General features: G+C 32.6%; 2 protein-coding genes across 2 annotated transcripts in view; both read right to left on the reverse strand.

Annotated features, from left to right (window-relative positions):
* Positions 1–63: 63 nt before the first annotated feature.
* LOC131849138 (ionotropic receptor 21a) lies at positions 64–4,039 on the reverse strand. The gene is made up of 9 exons (XM_059199135.1): positions 3,272–4,039; positions 3,004–3,200; positions 2,800–2,931; positions 2,554–2,715; positions 2,222–2,463; positions 1,993–2,133; positions 1,717–1,912; positions 1,325–1,523; positions 64–609 (listed from the first exon to the last, which is right to left on the reverse strand). Exons 1-9 carry the CDS (start codon positions 4,037–4,039, stop codon positions 64–66), a joined length of 2,583 nt encoding a protein of 860 aa, XP_059055118.1.
* A 253-nt stretch (positions 4,040–4,292) lies between these two features.
* The window catches only part of LOC131849147 (uncharacterized), a 129,365-nt gene continuing 110,940 nt past the window's right edge, over positions 4,293–22,717 (reverse strand). The window contains exons 2-17 of the mRNA XM_059199147.1: positions 18,345–18,552; positions 17,292–17,514; positions 16,633–16,916; positions 13,604–16,462; positions 13,165–13,316; positions 12,592–12,740; positions 12,430–12,476; positions 12,136–12,318; positions 9,767–11,620; positions 8,980–9,069; positions 8,575–8,768; positions 7,730–7,955; positions 7,182–7,474; positions 6,957–7,101; positions 6,419–6,617; positions 4,293–5,780 (exon numbers count right to left, since the gene is read on the reverse strand). Coding sequence (XP_059055130.1) covers positions 5,622–5,780; positions 6,419–6,617; positions 6,957–7,101; positions 7,182–7,474; positions 7,730–7,955; positions 8,575–8,768; positions 8,980–9,069; positions 9,767–11,620; positions 12,136–12,318; positions 12,430–12,476; positions 12,592–12,740; positions 13,165–13,316; positions 13,604–16,462; positions 16,633–16,916; positions 17,292–17,514; positions 18,345–18,552 — 7,265 coding nt within the window. The 3' untranslated portion in view covers positions 4,293–5,621. The remainder of the gene's footprint in view (positions 5,781–6,418; positions 6,618–6,956; positions 7,102–7,181; positions 7,475–7,729; positions 7,956–8,574; positions 8,769–8,979; positions 9,070–9,766; positions 11,621–12,135; positions 12,319–12,429; positions 12,477–12,591; positions 12,741–13,164; positions 13,317–13,603; positions 16,463–16,632; positions 16,917–17,291; positions 17,515–18,344; positions 18,553–22,717) is intronic.

Genomic DNA, 22,717 nt, shown 5'->3' on the forward strand with positions numbered 1-22,717 from the left:
TTTATTAATCATGACTACTTGTAAAACTTGTGGCAGATTGTAAATCTAAATATTTTGATATTACTACTTGACTCGATCACCAAATGCTCCCTTAGACGCAGTCGGTTCTCTTGAGTCGTCCATCAACTCTATCGTATCCCCCCGTACAATAATTCTTCTTTTCATGTCTTTCTCAAATATCTCTCGTACTTCTTTGTCCAAGTCAACTGAACTAGACCTTCTCGAGTCAAATTTTTCAACATCAAAATTCTCGTGTACCGTAATACTTTCTTGCGTTACATTAATTATTTGACCGTCTAACGTATTCCTAGATTCAGCACTATAAGGTCTTGGATCAATATTCAGTTTGTCACAATCAGCATCATAAACAATATTTTCTTCAGTTTTGATATCTGATTTCGGAGTGGTTATCAGTTTTTCTTGCGAGTTGGTACCTTCTGGCTTTCTTCTTAAACGGCAATATCGTGTGATACCACCCATCCATTCCGACATTAACGCTGCAGCTGCTAAGAGAAATCCAGCTGCTAGCAGCAAAAACATGCCCTGAGTGTCCTCCAATGTTAAACCCTTTTCTTCTGCTGATGTAATTGTCAAAGACCCAGAACCAGCCTGTATCGAAATAGAAGACTTAATTTAATAGCATTCTCCAATATCTGATTACTAAACTTTGCTTAGTTGGTAGGCACTTGTTTCTACCCCTAAGAAATTTTGCTATCGTTAAACATATTTTCAGACCTCCATGTGGTGCCCCTAGAAGCTATTGTGATAAATTCCTGGTGAGTTTGTCCAGATGCTAACTGCTCATGTTCATCTTATCATTCTCCACTAGTGCCCCGCCAGCGTAAACCGTTAGCGCAAGAGAGTACATCATTCCACAATCGTTCATAAAAATAAAACATATTTTCAACACTCTCACTCACTCTAAGATGTCATTCGTTTCGTCAAACGTTGTATTTGTAATTTAAAATATACACTTATATACATTCTTATATGTGTCGATTTTAACATACGTTATTTATGTATGTATATTGTACGTTATATTAAGTGTTTAATTCGTTTTTTTATAGCTATAGCTATAGCTGTTTAGTCAGATTTAGTTAGTGTGTTTTTTAAATAGACTATTCAAGTATCTAAATTAAGTAAAAACTTTGCTGTACCCACCTACCAGTAAAACATATTTTTAAGTAGTCTCTAAAACTCTTAGATTATGTAGGTATACTTTCACCATGATCATCTAAATATGGACCTTGTTATGATTTCTTTCAATTTCCATAGAATTTTTTAGATGTGTGTTACAATTCTAATATGTACCACAAGTAATTACCGATAAAAGTTTTCCTGTAGAACTACGTTGCATTTCCCAACGAACGTCACTTGTTATTTTGTCTACAATACCGTTTTGATAGATTCTTCTTAAACCGTCATTAAATTTTTGTGAATACAAAGAATTATTTGGAAAACCTATAGAGACTCCAAAAGGTACAAAGCATTCATTAGATATGTGAAGAACACTCCTTTTTGAGCTAAAAACAGTGAAAAGAAATTTTAAAATACCATAGAAAAATATTTGTGATAAAGAGATATGAATGATTGTAGTGCAATGAGCGAGAATCCTTGAATAATAATTATGATTGTAATATAACATATGAAAATGACAATATATGCAATGTCTTGATAATCAATCAATGCAATGATATCTGATAAAAACCAACTTACGAAGTTTTCGTAAAATTTGCTTGTACAATATACTCTAGTTGAGCCCGAGACCCCAAAAAAGCATATGGCCAAAAGAAGGCCTTTGTTGTGTTCCTAATACCTGATTCAACATTAGGTACAAGTTCTATTTTCCTGAAGAGCTTATTCGTTTTCGGATCCGATGAATTAGAAAACCATTTCTCCCAACCTCCACGATCTACATGATTAAAAGAAATATTGAATGGAACTAATTTTATATTAGTAATAAAATAAATGTAATATAAGATAATAACTTGCCTAATGTACCAACTCGATAAAATCCTGACAGTAGTTGATCAATTGTATCAATTGTTTCAGGAAATACAGGTAATGTCACAAATGCTATTATGCATCCCGTATAACAGCTTGTGATAATAATTGTGAAAATCCAGTACCATCCTAAAAATGTTTTTATTTATTAATTTATGTCAATTATTTACTTGCTTTAAATAAGCGATATTACAATATTTTCTATACATAGTTATACCTATTAACAGCCTGGTTGTAACTTTTGTCGTTTTGCTCCATGAATTCTTCCCGACAAATGTGAAACAATTCGTAAAAGTACCAAAGACGTACCAAAACATATTCTCAACTTCTCCACTATTGTGGACTAAATGACGGAGTGTATGTTTATCAGAAAATGCTAGTGGAAAAATGCCAATTAGGTATGTAAAGGTAAGAGCCACCCATACGTGCCAATGAAACGGGCCTAGAATTGCGCGATATCTATAAAAAATACGTTACTTTTAGTAACATTAAAGTCGTTATATAGGTACAAGAATTATGCTTTGAAAAATAAGTGGGGTAATTTGCAACCTTGGTAAAGCAGTAGACATCAAAGTGATAAAAGCAGCGCAGTCATGTGAATGACTGAATGCCATATCCATGTCGCGAGTCCTTTCGTATGTCAAATACATTCCACCTAATGCAATATCGGCGCGACTCATCGTTATCTCTCTAGATACAGCATCTCCTGGACTTAAAATAAAATGTAACGTAATTAAAATCACTCAAGAATTATTATTTAAAAAAATATTTTTTAAGATATTTTTGTATCATTACCCTAAATGTGGCTCTCGGGGTTCTACTATTTCAATGGAGAAATTATTTTTCTCTGCTAACAAATTCAGGACTCTAATTTCTATTCCATCCCATACCACTCGAGGATTTCCACCATCTACATCTGTTTTTATCCTGGAAATGTATACCTTTGTTTTAATTACGTAATTTTATTTTGTATTTATTATTTCAGTTTAAAAATGTTACCTTCTAAACACGTAAGGGGGTTGATTAGCAGCTGCAACAAGAAATCTATGCCCGGCATAACCTTTCATCATTTTTTTAGGAAATAGATTGACGTGCCTTGAAAATTTTCCATGTGTCCATGAATTAAGAACTACCGGTTTACTTGCACCCAATCCATCAATATATAACTCATGAGTATATAATATGTACGGTGCTTCCTGAATATATAAAAGCAAATTATTACAAATTACCTGCTATCAAACATTTACTTTATTTATTTTTTACTTACTCTAGTTTCGTCTTCATCATCTTTAAAACTTTGACCGATGACAAGCAAATTTATAAACATCCTTGATAATGCATTGGAAAGAAACTCTTGAACTGCCCATTGAGAGGACCTCGCCACAACGAGTATTTTGTTTTCTGATCGTTTACCCAAAATTTTTGCAGCTAATGTAACATCAGTTAAAAATAAAATAAAATGAAGACACTCCTTTACATTCAACAGAAGATTTGGTTCTTTTAACTGATTGTTGTCATTTATATAACCATGTACATAAGTAACTGGAAAATCTTTAAGAAGATCTTGAAACAGGTAACTGTCTTGCGATCTCACTTTGTTATCATATAATAAAACCGGTGTACAGTCGTTCAGATAAGTCACAGTAATATTATGGATGAGAGTTATAAGAGACGGTGTCTGGTCAAAGGCATTGTTCTTTTTAATAAAATTTTCATGCCACATTTCTTCAATAGTCTTCGGATGTCCATAAAATACAGGGTCTGTAGCTCTTTTTATTCTATCTTCTGTATTCAGTTTATTTTTTAATTCAGGGTAATAACGCCTTATGGATATATTCCGATTTTGTAAATACTTTCCACGATTAGATTTATCGAATCTGTTGTTTGGCAATTTATGTTGATTAAAACTAGTAGAACGTTCTAATTTCTCCTTTAAATTATTTACAATTGATTTTGATGCATAATATTCAATTTCTTGGGATTGTGCTAATGTATAGTAGATAATAGTTAGAGCAATATATTTGAAACTTTCCATTATAAGAGAGTGTTGTTGCCTCTTGTATGAAAAAGTTGGTAGTGCCAATATGATTTGTCATATGGCTTTTTATAGTTTCTATGGACCTTGATCTATGAAATATCAAGTGTCGTACGCCCGGCAGGTGTTGTGATTGTAATTTAATTTTTGATGACTTTCGTGGCTTAACCAAGACCCGAAATTTTCTATTTATTCGTTGCTGCAACATTGATGTGAAGTAGATAACAAAAGAATAAAACAACAGTATGTTTATAATATTTTATTTCTTAGCACTGGTCATATCTCATAATTCTTGTACATATAAAAAAAATATATAAAAACTGTCCAGACTCAATTTATAATAAGTATCAGTGCTAATATGCTATGTCCGATGTACTTTGAAATCAAAAGTCATATTGATATAACCATGTCCAATATAAAAAAGTGAAACTACCAATTTTAAATATTAACCTAATATTTACAATAATAGGACCTATAAATAATGCATCATTTAGATAAATAGATTCGTCGCAAGCGCTTCCAATGACTTTAGTTGCAATAGCACACCAAAGTTTTCTAATCTAATCATTTAAATATAGTAAATTTGCCGATCGAGTCAATATTTTACTGATCAAGGACAAACGACAAAGTCACAAAGATACTTCTTTTCTTTTTGACAAGTACCTAGAAATTATTGAGTCACATAGACATGTGCTACATCACTAAGTCAACGATGTGAACAGACGTCTAGGTAACGCTACACGGTAATTTTAAATCATCAACATAATTTTCTTGTCATTTCTTGTTCCAGCAAATACATTTTGCAATAAAATAATAATGGTGATAGTTTTTATTGGTATACCATAAGAACAATAAGTAATTGTTCTTAGCATTTACCGCAATTGAAACTTATTACAGACAATTAAACACTAATACTAATTCTATATTTACAAATAATAAAAGGCAGTGACAACCGCGAAGCTGGCAAGATTAGAAAAAAATATTTTCTAAATTTTAATATGGCTTCCGTTAAAATTATTGAAATGATTTTTAGACATGACTACAATTCTTGGCTTGAAATATTGTCTAATTACTAAAGCGAAAATACTGAAGGCTATTGTGAAATTTCATTTGCTTTTCTATTTTACTAGTGATACTTTTTTTTATTAATTATAGAGTATTATAAAAGTGTAACTACGAAAGAACACAAAATAGGATAAAACTACTGAGAAGTGTACTACGTAAAATAGTAAACATTAATTTATGCAATAAAATTAATAATATTGACAAATTCTTCACACTACACGATTGAAAACACTTAATATCACAGTTTCCAATACAATGGAACACAACATGAAGAATAAATTGAAGAATTCCGTTCGAACTCGCAAACTTCAATGAAATTGTTTAAATTTTTATATCAAGTCTTGCTTTGTGACCATCGAAATCTAAATGGCACTCAGTAATTGGTGACAAAACAATTTCTACTGTGTACAAATTTACAAATTAATGATCCCTGACTTTAGGCTTTTTATCTCTATAGGATAGGATCATTACAAAAGACAAATTTATTTTCTACTTTATCATTTCATGGAAATTTAATTTATTCTCCATTGTCGTTATCAATACGTGACGATCTGATGCCAGTTTTACCGGTCCACGGGTAGATCTCAGGACATGGTTGACAAGTTCTCATGTATCTTACTCCAGACTTGTGCCACAGGTTGCAGACTTTCGGATTGTTGCACTTTTTCGGCCGATCCTGTAAAATATTTTTATATTTACTTCACTATGTCCTTTAATTATGTAAGTTGTTCTCTTAATTGCTCTACTGTTTTTATATTTTATGCCATTTACTACACATATATATTTAATTCGTATGTAACAATAAAAATCTGCTTAATAACAAAACTTATACCTATAAAAGAATTGTAAGACAGAACTTCCTCGTGTGACGCTGCCATTTATTAAGGAAGAATTCTTGGAAATTCCCAAAAATCAGGAAATAAAACAATTTCGGTACAGGCAAACCGCAGTGTTCTTTTTTTAAATATATCTCATAAGTATATTCCCAGATAGGGCAAATAAAAGTGCTGTCAGCTATTAATAATATTGTGACCATAACATCTGTTATGCTCACATTCTATTGAGCATACACCGCTTGGATTAATTCAATTATTACCAGTGTTTTCTATCATCATAGAGTTCAGGTTCAAATTCAAGAAATTTAAATTGTCTCGTACTTGTACTGTATGAGGAATCAAATGCCCGATCATTTTAAGAAAAGCAGTAATCTAAACCGCTTAACCACCGAGACTGCCAGATAAAACCTCCCTATTATACTTTGTAGAGCCATATAATAAAGTTATAATGTTGTAACTAAAGATTTTTGGTACCCACCTGATAATTACACTGGAAAGGTTGGAAGTTATTAAGTCTAGAGATCGGCGTTGGGTCCCTCACCCATTGTAGTGCTTGCCAGTTGGTAACTATCCAAACGTCTTGCATCTGGTTAATGAAGTCCAGGAACATTATGAAACCTTCTTTATGGTGGGGTTGTGTGAACCAAGCAGCGTGGTAGAACAAACCAAATGGAGCTCTAAAAAACACGATTAACAAATAAAGGTACATACGGGGTAGCCACTTAGAACCAAATCAATAGATTCCGTCAACCTTAAACAATATTGTGCATATAAAATAACATATACATAAATCTTACATTATTACCATAGATATTGTAACCACACAGTATATATCTGTATTATATATTATATGTTGTGTTACCAACCAATGAAGATAAATTATTAGATAAGTGTAAGTTGAAATTTTAGAATCATAGCATTTGTTTCTTTCACAGCTTTAATCAACTATTGGTATATTTGTTCCAGTCACACTTTATACATCTCTTGTTCTAAAATTTATCCATAATTATACCTACCTATTTGTTGTATAGTGCCTATCAAAGTTCTTCAATATCATTTTATAAACTCCTTCTGCGTCAGGAGGATTTGCACACGCGTCTCCCATTGAGCATCTTCCTCCATTTAAATCTTGCCACATCACCATAGGAACCTCCCAGACACCTAATATAACAAAGTAGAAAGTTTGTATATACATATATTTAAACAATAAATTCATATTAAAAAATAAAAATAGAACTTACCTGGATATGATTTCGTTGGACATGGTGGAATCATGCAATCGTGGAATAATTTATAATCCAGGGTGTATGGCCAGCTAGGTGGTCTGTTTTCATAAACAGGCATAGAGGAGTCATAAGTGAAGTTTGAGTCATACAACATTTTAAACATTTTATTACCACCAACTGAGAGGAAAGGTGCTCTCATACCTCTCACATCCTCTAATTTTACACCACCATAAGCCGCCAAAATTTCTCTCTGACCACCCACTTCTCTATTCCATTTCTTTTGGGAGAATTGTTCTCCAAAACTATGGCTGAAAATGTATATAAATAAATTGTCAATTAAAGTTTTTAGAAAATAAATAGACATAACTCAAACTAAAAATTTATAGTAGATAATTAGTATTAGACAATCAATAAGAACTTAGTTTCCGTCCAGAAATAATTAATAATAGGAAAGACATAGAAAATGATAAGGATATATATCTTGTTAAAATTATACTATAACCTCATCCTATTATGGGTAAAAATAGACAGCTTGTATAGAACTAAATTTTACATAGACTTACGAAATCGTGTGTGAAGCCATCTCGTGTCCAGCAGCGTACAAGTTTTGCACTTGACTGTAATCGGTCCATTCATGGGAAACGTAAAATGTGGCGCTGATTGGACAACCGTTAGGATTGACACGGCCTTTCTCAAATAAGTCACTATATAGACCCTTATTCAAATCGTTCACGGAGTCATCAAATGTTAGTAGAACGATTTGTGGTACAGTCTCCATCGGCATATCGCCTGTTTTGTTACAGGATAGTGGTCATGATCGTGCAATTGATGTTGGTAATACCCAAGTAGTGCCAGGAGAGGGATAAGAATAAATAGGCCCAAGGGTAAGAAGGAAGAGAAAAAAAACATATTAATATTTTAAAATCCAAAGAAAAAGTGATATATATATATATCTAAATTACATAGATGGCCAAGAATATAATGTTAGTGGCATACTTGTTAAATAATTATTGAAGGATACAACAGATCGAATCCAAATGGTAGATCTACAACGAAATGACTTACGATATAGTATGCGAGCCCAATTCGTGACCATCTGCATATAAATTTTGTACTTGACTATAATCTGTCCACTCATGTGAAATGTAAAAAGTAGCAGATATAGGGCACCCATTGGGGTTAGCTCGCCCATTTTCAAAAAGTTCTTGATAGTAATTTTTATTCAAATCATTTACAGCATCGTCGAAAGTCATCAATACTATTTGAGGTACCTCTTCAATAGGTAATTTACCTATCAGTAAAATCATACATAGTCAAAAATAATTTGCATATTAGATGATAGTATATCATTACAAGCATTTCAATAAATTTCTAATTTTGTTCCTTGTTAATTATAACCAAACTTTACCTGGTATTTCTTTTCCACCGCAATAGCAGTCAGGCAGCAAACAAACATCTTTCCTACATTTAGCTGCTGTTTTGTCCGGAGTTGGTTGTGGATAGACCGGTGCTGGTCTACTTGGTGGATGAAGGTATACATCTACAAATTCTGTGCTCTTTGATACGATTGCCGTAGATGGTTTGAGAGTTGGTCGACTGCGACTGCTCAGAAATATTTTTTATAAATTCAAAATTTTACAAAGCAATATAATAAATAACAATTGATCAACAAATTCTTTGCAAAAAGCACTTTAATAATTTACACGGTAAGGTAAATCATATTATATGCATATGAGATATGTATACATGTACAGTAAATTTTGATACAGATTTAGCTAAAAAGCGTGATTCAATAAATATTATTATTTCTAACGTTGGAGGTGTTCCTCGGTTTGGAACTGGTTGAGGTACATCCGACCCAGTAGAGTAGTGAGCAGAACCACGACCACGTGTACTGCTTGGCCTGTAAAATATAAATCCTCTAGTAAAGAGTTCGATAATGTTAATATAGTTAGTACGCGTGAAATCCGAGAAAAGCATGATTTTCAATCTGAAATTATAAAAGGATAAATATAATTTTCTTGTATATTATTTGTAATAATAAATTAATATAATAATTTATTTATTATAACAAAAGTGATTATAATATAATAACATGCATTTTGTATATGATACATATAAGTGTACAAAATATAATAATTATAACATATCTAATAATAGTGAAGTGCACTTACAGACTACATGATGATTGCAATGGTTGGTGCATATAAATATTATATTACAGTTGATATAACATTGAGGAACTTTCTAACAATAATCTTGAATAAATATGATTATTAAAAAATACAAATAATTGATGATTTTAATGAAGATTTACACTAAATAGTAGAAATACTGCCAATTGAGTGCAGGAAATGGAAATGGTCACGTCAGGAGTTAACAATACACTAATCAACTCAAGCGACTGGAAGTCCCCCAATGAGAAAAGTAAAGCGACAGGTTTGAGCGATATGTGCTATTAGACGGTAATTCCATAAATATTTCATGCTAGTTACTTCGCGAGGCGGAAAATAAGAATATCGTAGACCAAGCCTCCACCTTCGTTAAATAGACATATGTGAGACAGTCAGGCTTAGACAACTGGCCGGCGAGTAATATACCTCTGATATTTGATTTCGTTGCATTTTGGATTCGCTTGCAGACCGTTGTCTGATGAACATTTGGTCGTTGATTGGTAACTCCTGCGCCCACCTCCAGGGTTTGTCGCAGCTAACTTTATGGCGGGATTGACTCGTGAAGCTCGTGTCGGAAAGGATATACTTTTCGTTGCAGTCAATGAGTCTACCTTCACAGTCGATGTCGATTTAGTTGTACTTGTAGTAGACACAATGTCATTAAACATTCTACTTGTATATTCAACACCAGTTTTTGTCGGTATAGTCGGTTCAGTATCGTGGATATCGCTTTCAATGGAAGCTTCTTTGATTCCAATGGAAGCTTGTTTTCTTATATTTTTTTGTAATTTATTTAAATTTTCCACTTCAGATTCTTTGTTTTCAATCAAGCCCTTAAATTTAGATTCGTACGTCTGTCTATTTGGTATAAATCTAAACTCGTTTGTAGTCGAACTTTCTACCATAAACGCTGGTGTAGGTTTATTTGTAATTTGTTGTGGTGTTTTTACAGTTGATAATGTATAGTCGCTATCATGCTGAACCAGTTCAGTAAAGTTCATCGTTTCATCATTTTTAGAGATCATAACTGGTTCTACAACTTTCAAACGTTTTAAATTATTGTTTACTAATTTATCATTAATAAATTTTGGAGTATTTTTTTTATTACCTATATTAATTACTTCTTCTGTTATTGAAATTGGAGTTACAGCTACAGTACTAGAACCATCATATTCATGTATTGGTGTAGAAGTAACAAAATTATTAAAAAAGGCTTTAATAACATTTCTTACTTTACCACTAAACACTTCTGTAGTTTGGTCAGATATGTCATCGTCTAATACCCGATAACTATAATAAGATGGCTTATGTAATTTCGAAAGTGTAGGAGGTACAGAAGATGTGGAAGTAGAAGTAGAAAGTTCGGGAATAAGATCATTTTTTAGATTATATTTTAATCTTAAATTAACCATTGTTTTATAAGGCGATATAATAGGATCTGTCGGATTTTCCCGTGATGGAATAGAAGTGTCTGAATGAGAGATAGTATCAGTAGATATTTTAGTTTGCATATTTTCAATAGCGGAATCTGTGAGTGATTCTTTATTAATATTGTTTTCATTTGAGTCCACTGTCTCACCTTTATTCATCGAAAAAGGTATTGGTCGTCTTTCTATAGATTTTATATAATATTTAATAGTTTGTTTAGATGATGTAGTAGATATTACAGGACTTACAGTACTTTTTATATGTACTGGTCTAATATATATTTGTATGTCATCTTCATCGTTAACGAGTTCTGAACTACTTTTTCGTTGCATTGAAGTTACCTTATCTTTTTTATCTAATAAACTCTCTTCTGGTACAACAGTTTTCGCCTCAATATTATTTTTGTGATAAAATCTACTGAAAGGTATTTGTTTATTTTTATTTTGATCTGAAAAAGTTTGTCTAGACTTATTGTACTCATCATATGGTCTCGTTAATACAGTCAACGTATAAGGATTATTAGTATTATTGAGATTTCGCCTAATTGAAAAACCTGTTGTTAGTGACAAAACCTTTTTCTTATCCCTTTCATTCGCAGGTTGAACACCATTTACATTATTATTATTGTTAGTCACACGAAAATGTCTGGAAGTTGACAGTCTTTCAGTGGAAGATGTCGTCTCTCTTAATCTGTACACATTGTCAGTCTTCTCAAAAGGTTTAGCAAGGGAAGAGAAGTTGATAACAGAAGATAGGGTTGTAGGAGCTGGTGAAGTAGTGGAATATTCATTTATAGGAGATTGACTCATTAAGGATTCTGGTTTTCGAACAAGGTTTTCATCTGTGGATGATCTGTTGAATATAAAGCAAACAAAACTTTCTATTTTAAGCTCTTTATAAAAAATGCAATGTACAAAAATGCGTATCGTGAAAAGAGCCTAAGTTGCAAACGAAATTTTTTGTTAGATGAGCGAAAGTAAATACAAGAAAATTATGTATTTGAGAGATATTGGGATGCTTGGGATAAAAGATACCACAAAAGCTTTAGATATAAAAATAAGTTATAGTTAAATAAGCATTGAAAAAGTATATATATATAAGGACGTAAAAATGTTTTTTAAATATTTACAGTTCAATATTAACAACCTTTAAACCGTCAATGTCTGATAATTAGTATGTTATGTTCTATTAGTTGGTACTAAAATGATATTATTCTGATAGACCATTCAAAGGTTGTTATTAGATGAAATGAAATAATAATAAATAAAAATGTATACGTATTGTAAGTAATATATGATGTTAATGAAATTTGATATGATTTAAGCTTGGGTGAAGTTGTTAGAAGATCTAGATTTCTTTTGTAGTACCTTGTGGTATATCGAGATGGGGTCATTGCTTCAGTGAACGGTGCAGTAGTTGGGCGTTGTGTAGTAGTGGTAGTAGTGGTTGTGCTAGTCGTAGTAGAAGAAGTGCTAATAGATGTAACTTCATAGGCGGGTGTCCTCACGCTGTTCAAATTATGATCATAGCCCAATTCATTACCCTCGCCCCTGGATCGAGGCAATTCTATGTTATTTATTTACTAATATGAATTCTTAAACATATTGAAAAGATTTTTAAAAATAAATCTTTAATTTTTTACAGCATAATATAATTCTTACCTTGTAGAATGGCGAATGGCAGATTGGTACCGGTTTTGATTATTGATCTGTAAATATTATAGCATTGCACATAATTTATTGTTTCTCGGTTAATTATCTATAAAATAAATGAAATCTTAAAATTACAATAGTTGATGCTATATTATATATATTAACTCATACCTGTCCTTGAATAAGTGCGTCATCATAGTCATCATTGGACACCGGTCTCGGTGTATACGTCTCGACCGGTCTTCGCGATGGTGGTGTTCCTCGGTAAGTTTGCTGTACTGCTGGTCGGAGCGAAGCTGTATTATATTGCTGCACATAGTCTGCCAACACCACAGCCAACCGCCAGTTAGTGTATCACATGCTTACCAGTTACCATCAAAATTGGTATAATAAAAAATCATGATTTGATGAATACCAGTGCCATGTGGTAGTTTCAATTTCATATTAATTAGTACTATGGTTTTTACAATGTCATTAAAATCATTAGTTAAGTAGTTGTTGCTTATTTTACATAGCTTATTATTAATAAAAATAAGAGAATATTTTTATTTAAGTCTAATAAAATAAATGTAGTATTATCACATAAACTAAATTTTATATGATTATTGTGAATTAAATATCCCGATGTTAATAACTTCAACCAAATGACTTTAATATGTTTACTAGATTTATTGTTATCAATTTTCCTCTCAATATAAAATAGGTCAAATTAGTAAATGTATTTATGATTAACTCATTTCTTACCTGTATCCTTATACAACTCGCCGTCCTCATCATAAACAGCGTAATAGGGATCATACTGATCGGGGCTATAGTTTTGAGAGCCATTGTATAGCATTTTGGGCCGAGGACTTGCTGAATATGATACTGGAGCAACACTTTCAGTTGGTTCCAAACTAAAAAAATAACAAAATCCTGACGTACCGTTTTTATTGAAAGATACGTTTCAGAAGCTATTCACAAAGCAATCAAGTTAAGTCAGTCTTATTTTAGTCAACTGTTCAATCAGTCAAGGTTAGTTGCGTCAGTTTTATAATGTGCTCTATATGAAGACCACTGTAAAGATATGTACAAACAAGAAATCGCGCGGAATTAGTTAGTTAAGTGCTCATTGAATGAAGAATTTTAGGTCTTGATGATGTCAATTAGATAGCGTTAGTTAGCTTTGCGTACTTCAATTTACCTGTTTGTCTTATCGTCATGCTTAGTTTTAGTATACCGAGTTTCTTGATTGTAGTTATCACGAGGTGAAGTAAACTTCATAATTTGTGTCACTAAATTCTGATGACGTGTGTTTACTCTAGTTGGTTCAGTTGAAACGATCGTGACAGATTCTTTACCAGCAGTTGGCTTAGCTAATCGGTGCCTAACAGTGTAAGGTCTGAGGGTAGTTTGATTCAAATATTTTGGCGGTCTCTGTGTGAAAGGACCAGTAGCAAAAATAGTAGGTTTTCTTGAATACATCGTTTTATTTCTCAGAGATTGATGAACTATGTTATAATTAGATATTTCTGGACGTGTTAGAATGGTTGGAGTAGTTTTGCCATAATGTACAATTACAGGAATTGTAACCTTTCCATCAACGATTTTATTGAAATCTTTTATTGGGGCTTTGGTTACAACTGATACGTCATTCTGATTCTTATACACAGTACTGGGTTTAATTGTTGTAAAAGCTGTTGGTATTCTTGCTGTCTGATAACTAGGTCTAGCATTTATTGGTTTTTCTTGAGGATCTTCTTCATAACTATAATAATCATCATATTCCTTATAGTTCTGTGCCATTTGTGGCCTTTTAGGGCGAATCTCAGAACTCGGCATATACTTAGATTTTACAGGAGGTTCATAATAATACTGATCATCTTCATCATCATAATAGTAATCATTCATTTCTGGTGAAGGTTTAGGAATAGGTTTACGTTTTAAAGGTGCTGTTGTAGTAGAAGATACTGGGTTTTTTGCGACATTCGTGAAAATATTTATACCTTTTATTGGCGTAAGAAGAGGTGTATTTGTTTGCGATACATAATTTTGCCTTGTTGGAATATCAGATACTGAATTGGGCCTTGGAGTTGACTGTACAAAGAACTGAGATTCTGTAGAAGGATTTCTCCAATAATTTTGTAATGCTGAAAGTTGTTCATTTGCCAATGTTGTTAATGGTTTTGCAGTTGAATGTTTAAAAACAGTAAAAGTATTTTGTGTCGGTGGTTTAGGAGTAGAAAACAAATATGGTTTTCCAGTTGCTAATAAATGTGGTTCTAAGATAACCTTTTCAGGTTTTACTAAATATTGTTGTTTTGGTGTCGACAAAATTATTGGCGCATTAGTGGCTGTTACTATTGAATATGGTTTTTGTGTCATAGTAAAAAATTGATTTTCACTACTTAATTTAGTTTTATTATGACCACGACTTGCACTATTGTCTATAGTTCCAATAAAACTGTAGTTTATGGGCAATTGACCTTCACCTTTTAAATTCGGAGACTTATTATAATTATGAGGTCTAATAGATTGTACAGATATTTCAGAATGTTGTTGTGGTATTCTATAAACATTTTGACTTAACGGTTGATGTTCTTCATTATTTTGCTGCTGTTTTTGCTGTGGTCTTATATTATTTTGTTGCTGCTTATAATGTGGTACTTGTGTCCATTGATCCATATTTTGAGTTTGCTTTACAGATTCATTTGGAGTACCATTTATAACAGTACCTATGGGGCCTACAGGAACTGTAAATGGTCGTGGAGTACTCATCCCTTGGTAATTTATAGTTGACGATCGAGTGCCCGAATTATAATTAGTAGCTGTAGTTGATTCTGCAGGAGGGTTGGTTACTCTTAGTGCTGCTATTTGAACATTTTTAAACTTTGGGGTTGTGTATTGTCCGCCACTTAATTTTGTTAAAAATGCATCAAAGTCAAAATTAGGATCAGCAAAAGGATTTTCAATTTCAGCATACTTATGATTTGGGTGTGTATATTCGTATGGTAATTCAGAAAAATCATGTTCGTCGTCATCTTTATTCTTTTCAGAAGAATAATTTTCTGATGACTCATTTGACTCCTCGCTTTCATTAGAATTATCCCGATCAGGATAATCTTGTTGCTTATGATTAAATTCTTTTCCATTTCTGTGTTCATTATAATTCTTTTTATTTTGGTCTATTGAATCCGCAGGCCTTACTTTATATTCATTCCGAGTATTTGGTGATAACGTATTCATAAGAATTGGTTTTCCTGTCACTACAGTGCTTGGTAATTGCGACGAATCTGGAAATAGAACTTGCTGGCTTGGACGATTTATTGATGAAACTATTTGCGAGGAATATTGGTTTCCAATAGGTTTAGGTGAATTATTATAAAATCCACCTGCTAATGAAGTAAATGGATTATTACCATTTTTCAATGTTGATATTGGTGGACTTTTTGTAATTATTTGTGTACCCGCATTTGCTGGGTTATGAATAAATTTTTGGTTCGTTGGATCACGTAAACTTGGCTTAAATGTTCGTTGAGATTCCGAATCTATTTCATAAAATGGATGAGAATCTGAAGCCAAATATAAGTTTCCTTCAGAAGGATACGGATTTCGTGTTAAGTCATACGCATTAGTTTTGCTTGCTTCATGAAAATTTAACGGAAATCTTTCCTTTTGAGGGTTCGAATTAAAATTATAATGTTGCAAATTTACTAATTTTATTGGTTTTGCAGTACCCCAGTTTTTTGTAGGTTTATAGCCATTCTTAATATAATACCGAACTTGTCGTTTTCCTCTTTCAGTGTCGTCTTGATTATTGTCATCATCAACCGATTCCATATCAATATCAGAAAATACTATATCTTCTTCTATATCGATTTTCTTTTGAATATTTTCTACACCATCACTTTCCTCATTCTTTGAACCTATTTCTGTTCCTATCACATCTCTTTTTCTTCGTAAAACTATTTTTTCAGTAACGTGGTCAACATTGATTTCATTTGTCTCAATGTCTAATAGTCTGTCATGTAGATAGTCAGTCACGTAGTCACTTTTGTCTTCACTGAAATAATGACAATGTCAATTAGTTTATGAGTCTAGGCTTTATTGAGCTCGATACTGACGACATTTTGATATACATTAGATACAAAGTTAGCATTAGTTATTTTCATTATTGAGCTGTTAATGAAATGTATGTCAAAACGTCAGTATTTTTGTATTTAATGTACCTACCTATATGTCTGTGGTGCTTGAGTAACTACAGCAGTTCTTCGATCATCAATTTGAGTACCAAAAGAGAAAGAACCACTTTTACCGTTGTTTTGAGGTATTGAAGCTGGTATAATATTAGAGTTAAGATTTCTTCCTGAACTAACTAGCTGAGATACATAACCATCACGGTCTTTCTGAACTTGCCCTATAGTAGAAGGTTGTCCTCGATTTACACGTTGCTGTCTATCACTTTCGATTTCTTCGGCTGGTGGCAAGTCATCTACATCAGCATACAATTGTTGTTGCTAAAATTAAAATACAGAGTAAAAATAATCATTTAATCCACTATTTTAACTAAAATAAAAATATATGCTGAGCTCATCATTATGTGGTCTAAATAATAATGTTTGTTTTAGATGTGTTTGTTACGCTTACACGCAAATAAATAGGATTATGATAAATTCTTGGTGAATTTCTCACAATAGGCTAACTGACTTGACTCATGTTTATCTAATCATTTTTCACTGGCCTCCCCTTAGCGTAAACCGTAAACGCAAACGGGTGAACCATTATCATCTATTATGCATTTAAAAATACGGTAGTTACTAAATGATTAATAAGTGCATTATTTGCAAATTCTTTCTACAATGAAATCATATGGTCGCAAATTTAAAATATACTTTTTCGTATTCATCGCGGTTGAATTTCGGTTGCCCTCTAGACGTAACCACAGGATTAGGTTGCGCCCTTGGAGGTGGTGGCGGTGGCGGTGGTGGAGTTCGTCTTGGGGGCGGAGGTGGTGGTGGTTCTCTCTCGCTGATTCTCTCCAAATCCTCTGCGCCTAGGGCGCTGCTACCGTCACAGCCTACGTTTCGTGGCCAATCACACGTTTGGAGTTCATGACTGGAAATAATAATAAAAATATGTATGTATTTTTAAAAGTACATATGTACTATAACCTATTTATATGAAATCAAGTTATGGTCATGTCATGTTTATGTCATGTTTTCGTTTTGAAATGAAATATACATAGTATAATCTCAATCTCTCCTATTTAAGCATCATAGTATATTAGCTGTATTTGGTTGAAGAATGAAATAAGGCAGTAAAATTACGTATACAGCCGGTTGCCACTTTCCGTTAGATGGAGAGACAAATTGTCGACTACACGAATGGAGCGTGTGGTATACTTAGGAATTTACTATGTCCTTTAAAATCTGTCCATTCTGACATTTACGAAGCAGCGACTCTTAAGTGCTATTTCTCTTTCGTATCATGTATAATATGAAATTGTCAAAAGGATCTTTGGGTTAGCGTATACAGAACTCCTTTTGTTGTTGCTTAGGACGACTAAGCAACATACACTACGTATTAAGAGTTGACACAGCTCTCATAAAGAAAGACTTAGCCGTTAATTAATTAGAAAAAAAAATTATTTTATTTAATATATGCAACCAATTTTTTGCTAAAAAATAAAGTAGCACTGTTTCATACGTAGCCATCAGGCAGAAGTTGCCTTCAGCCGCTTCATAAGTCCATTCGCAGGTTTCGAGAGCCAACTGCACTTCGACTGGTGAAGCTGTAAGGGCCAGCTACGGGCAACAACGTTAGAGTAGGGCGAATAAATAGAATAACACGGGTTTGAATATATTATTACTTTTACATACAATCTTATTCCAACGTCTCATCTGGTCTCAGCGTCATAAAAAAATAAGGGCAAGTAGAATACACACCTGTACATGAGACCACCAGTGCAGGACTCAAGCAAGGCGCCGCCAAACACACATACGTAGTACAACGTGCAGTCGGTGGGGTGTGGGTAATAGCCAAATTCTTCAGGACAATCGAAGTCTATATCCCTCTTGATATCGGCGGCTACGGGTACACTTCTGATGGGACCTGAACGCTGCCTCGACCGATCTGACTGGGCGCCGAAGCATTCTGAGAATAAAAAATCGTATTTTAGTATTAATAAATTATCTAATCAATGTTAATATAGGTAGTACTAATAATTTATATATAGTCGTCGCTCAATGGTCGAAATTCAATCATAATTAATGGAAATTATAAATTTGACTTTTTCTTATAATATAACTTCAATGCGTATGGGTGTTAAATACCATATGCATAGTAATGTGTGTAATGTATTTTTTTACTAAATTTTCGCATCATTTAAATCATTGACTTAATGTATTTTTATGCGTATTTTTTGTAAAAATATTAGCATTTTGCACTCCTTTTCTATGTAAACTATAAGTATGCGAAATTTCAATCTCGTCCATCCGTACAATTTTTGTGTTGTGTTTGTCGGTCTGTTTATTAACTTTTCACAATCGTATAGTTATAATCTAAATTTTAAAAATTAACATGTATTTTCATGTTATATTGTATTAGGAGGATATACAAAGACTAGATTATGTCTTTAATTTTTCAATCACAAAATATCAATGATGATGTTGAAGACAAAACTAGAGGACGTCCCAACCAATTTAGTAAATGTGTTTAAAAACATGCAGGTCTCAGAAACGTAAGAACACATTTTTTTTGTATAAAATGTTACTCACTGTTAATAATTCGTATAGGAATTTGAACATTTCAATCATTTGACAGGTAAAGAAAAGAAAAAGGTATTATACATCCGTATACCACAGATGAAGCGAAGGCTCAGCTAGTTACTAAACAAGAATAATAACGCCACAAGGACTGAAGATAGAAATTACAAAATTATTCCAAGTTGCAAATCATGAATTTATTTGACGGACAATACGAGATAATTGCACCATGCACCGGTTCTCCAGCAATATGTTGTACTGTAGGGTACTATATCAAGATCAATGGAAGGTTCAATAACTCAAAATTATTTCAACTGGAATGCTTTATCGCAGATATAATACGGTGGCGTGACCACGCACCACTGCGAAGTATCAAATGGCAAAGCCCTATCATATGCAGTGATTTATTAATTAACCCTTTTATTTTTACTGTCACTCAATGTTTTGTTTAATGTTCATTATTATTCAGCAGTTTTTTCTGTGACTCGACTAAAATTATCTAACTTTACTGATTTAATTTCAAAAGTACTAGTCGCTATAAAATTTTTTGATTATCCTTTATTTCTGTGACAGATAAAATCTAACCTTGTTCGGGTCGTGCTCAAACTATTATATTAACAATATTAACCTGCATTTTGATTATACTGCAATGTATCTTCGTATGTATTTTCCTCATTGAATCCTTGTCACGTGTTTGTGAGATGGAGAAGAAGAAAGATCATGGGAGTAAAATCAAGGTTTGATCTCTTTCGGTTAAATTATTGCTTTAAAATAAACAAATACAGTATATCCTATTGAAATTAGAGTGAAAACTATTCAAGTCCTAAACTGAAGTTTTGTTTAAATATTTAAGCAATTTTTATGATAATTTTATTACCGAAACAAAAAAGAAATTATTCTCTTGATCTTATACTCAAAATTCACCGCTACATATACGTATAGGTGTGTACTAAAGAATTACAAATGTAAAGAGTGTCTAAGGAGGACGGTAATAAAAAAACCGTTCTTTGTACTCTGTGTAACATATTATAATTTTTCCACAGATAACACAAGTAAGATACACATCATCTAAATTCAAGACAGTGAGAATAGAAATTGCAAGAGTGATGCTTATCTCAATTTGGCTAACAATTTTGTCACGTTTATATTGTGATCACGAGCTCGTGTGGGATCCGGGACAGTGGTCGTCTCTCGTGCATGTCTACATATATACGTACAAGGATTATTACTACATTTACCTGTTTAAATAAATTATATTCATTGACGCAATACTCAAATTTTATAAAATTAGCCAATTTATATTTAAGATACATCTATTGCAGTTATATAAATTTATTCAATGAAGAGACAATTTTGTATGTATCAGTATCAAAGATATTTCGGTTGAAAATGTACTAATTACTATCTATAATACATAATTTTCTGTAAACTTCATTATTACACTATTACTGCCTGGTTATATCTAGTATCTCAACACCAATAACGTCAAAGAAAAAAAAAATATATTTTTTATATTGTTTAGAAATAAAATTTATAATTATAACATTGTTTTTTTTTATTATGAAACAAACTACTAACCACTTATGATCTTGATTAAGATTTTGAAGAAGTTAAGCTATAGTACTAGTTAGGAGAACTAAAGATTTCATGTATTTAACATTGCTAATCTACCAAAGTATCGATGAAAAAAAACTCAACGGTAACATGAATGCGATAAAATTTGGAACCTTCCCTATAATCGTGAAAATAGAGTATGTATTGGGTATGGTATGTAAGACAATTATATAAATTTAAATAGTAACACAAGTACCAAGTCGATACAAGTGTCGCAACACAGCCTTGTAGCTCAGACATTAGCATCATAGCATTGAACAATAGCAACAGTAACAAGCTGTAATAACCAAACAAAAGATACAGTTTCTCACAAATATCTACTTAATCCGTTAAAAGCAATTGTAATGATTGTCAATACTTCTCAACTTGATACAGTGGTATCAGAGTAAAATGAACTTTCTGATCATACTAATAGGAAGTATATATCAAATCGTATTTTAATAGTGCGAAAGTGTCGACTGTCGACATATGGCCGTCAAATTGCATGGCCGGCGCACGCGCGATATAAACACCTCGCCTTAGGCATTCGTGCTTGCTTGCCGCGTGCAACTGTACATTCATTACTTACTGTTTGGTAAAGTTTACTTCAGTTTTTTTTCTGTTCTACTTTAGAAGATAATAGTAATATTAAAATGCTATCAATTTTTATTATCACGCTTCTACTATATTTTTAAAAATTATATGGTTTATTAAGTACAATAGGAAGTGTGCAAATTTTGTTTTTATTAGTATAATATCTTATCAGATCGACTTCAATATTGGGCAGTAAAGAAAAGTAAATTCTGAAAAATATCGTGATTAAGTCCTGGTACATTAGCCACAATAAGCTAAGTTAACAAAGAAACCTTTACGTAAACGAAATCTTTGTAGTTGCTTATTAGAACTGTCTCACAGCACTATTTCTAAACTATTTGTAAAGCCTCCACAATTAGTGGCCAGAAACTTCCCCCGGATAAACACGCCCAATCTTAACTGTCGATTAAACTGCAGTAAAATGTAACAAAACGTGGCATTATCAGACAACGAAATCGACCTAGTTGCTGCAACAGCCGCCTGCTTTATACCTTGTGCCTAATTAATCAATTGGTCGATTCCTTGATCGCTGCAGTTGGTGTTGCAAACTGTAATAAGTCCGCAATTATTCCTCATAGATAGACCATAGGAGCATGAGATTCGTAATAATGGTGGGCCGTGTGGGAAATGTTCAAACGTACTATTAGCATGTTATTATAGCAGCATTAAATGTTGAAATATATTCACGATCATCTTCATATGCGCATAAAGGAGAATTTAGCAACGTTACGATATTATTACTTTTTATTAAAAATATCAAAATCTACAAATGCTCTTCGTGTCGATGACTTTTCTTATTTTCTATTGCTAAATGGCATTTCTTCAATACAGCTTTGAGAATCCTCCATATAAGTGAAATTTATTGTAAAATTACTTCTACAGCTATTAGTCCATTACGCAGGATCTGAGTGGGCGACAGTATAGAGTGGGTACCGAGTTTGCAGTACTTATTTGCATTTTACACAGATCTTATAATGCACTTACACCCACTGGTATTGAGAATTCTCAGTAACTTTTGTAACTATTTTTGGAATAAAATTCTTGCCGCCGCCTTAATTGGATTTGAATTACTAATACTATAAACAAATGCAAAATGGTCAGTAAAAATAAAATAAACGGAGACGGAGATCCAACAATATTATGTCAATGACCGGCACTACGGATTTCCTTTAAAGCGAAACAAAAAATGCATATCATTTAAGGAAACGTACTTAAGAAAACGAACAATGGTGGCCAGGCTAATCAACCAAAAACCGTTATCCTGTTTCGTTAATTTCTTAATTCTAACAATTTCTAAATAAAAAATGAAAGAGTTCAATAGCCAAGGACATTTATTTTACATATGTCTATGAATCAGAAGACGCATT

This window comes from Achroia grisella, unplaced genomic scaffold, assembly GCF_030625045.1.
Source record: "Achroia grisella isolate CSIRO2021 unplaced genomic scaffold, CSIRO_AGI_Agris_v1 utg1096, whole genome shotgun sequence".
NCBI classification, from domain to species: domain Eukaryota; kingdom Metazoa; phylum Arthropoda; class Insecta; order Lepidoptera; family Pyralidae; genus Achroia; species Achroia grisella.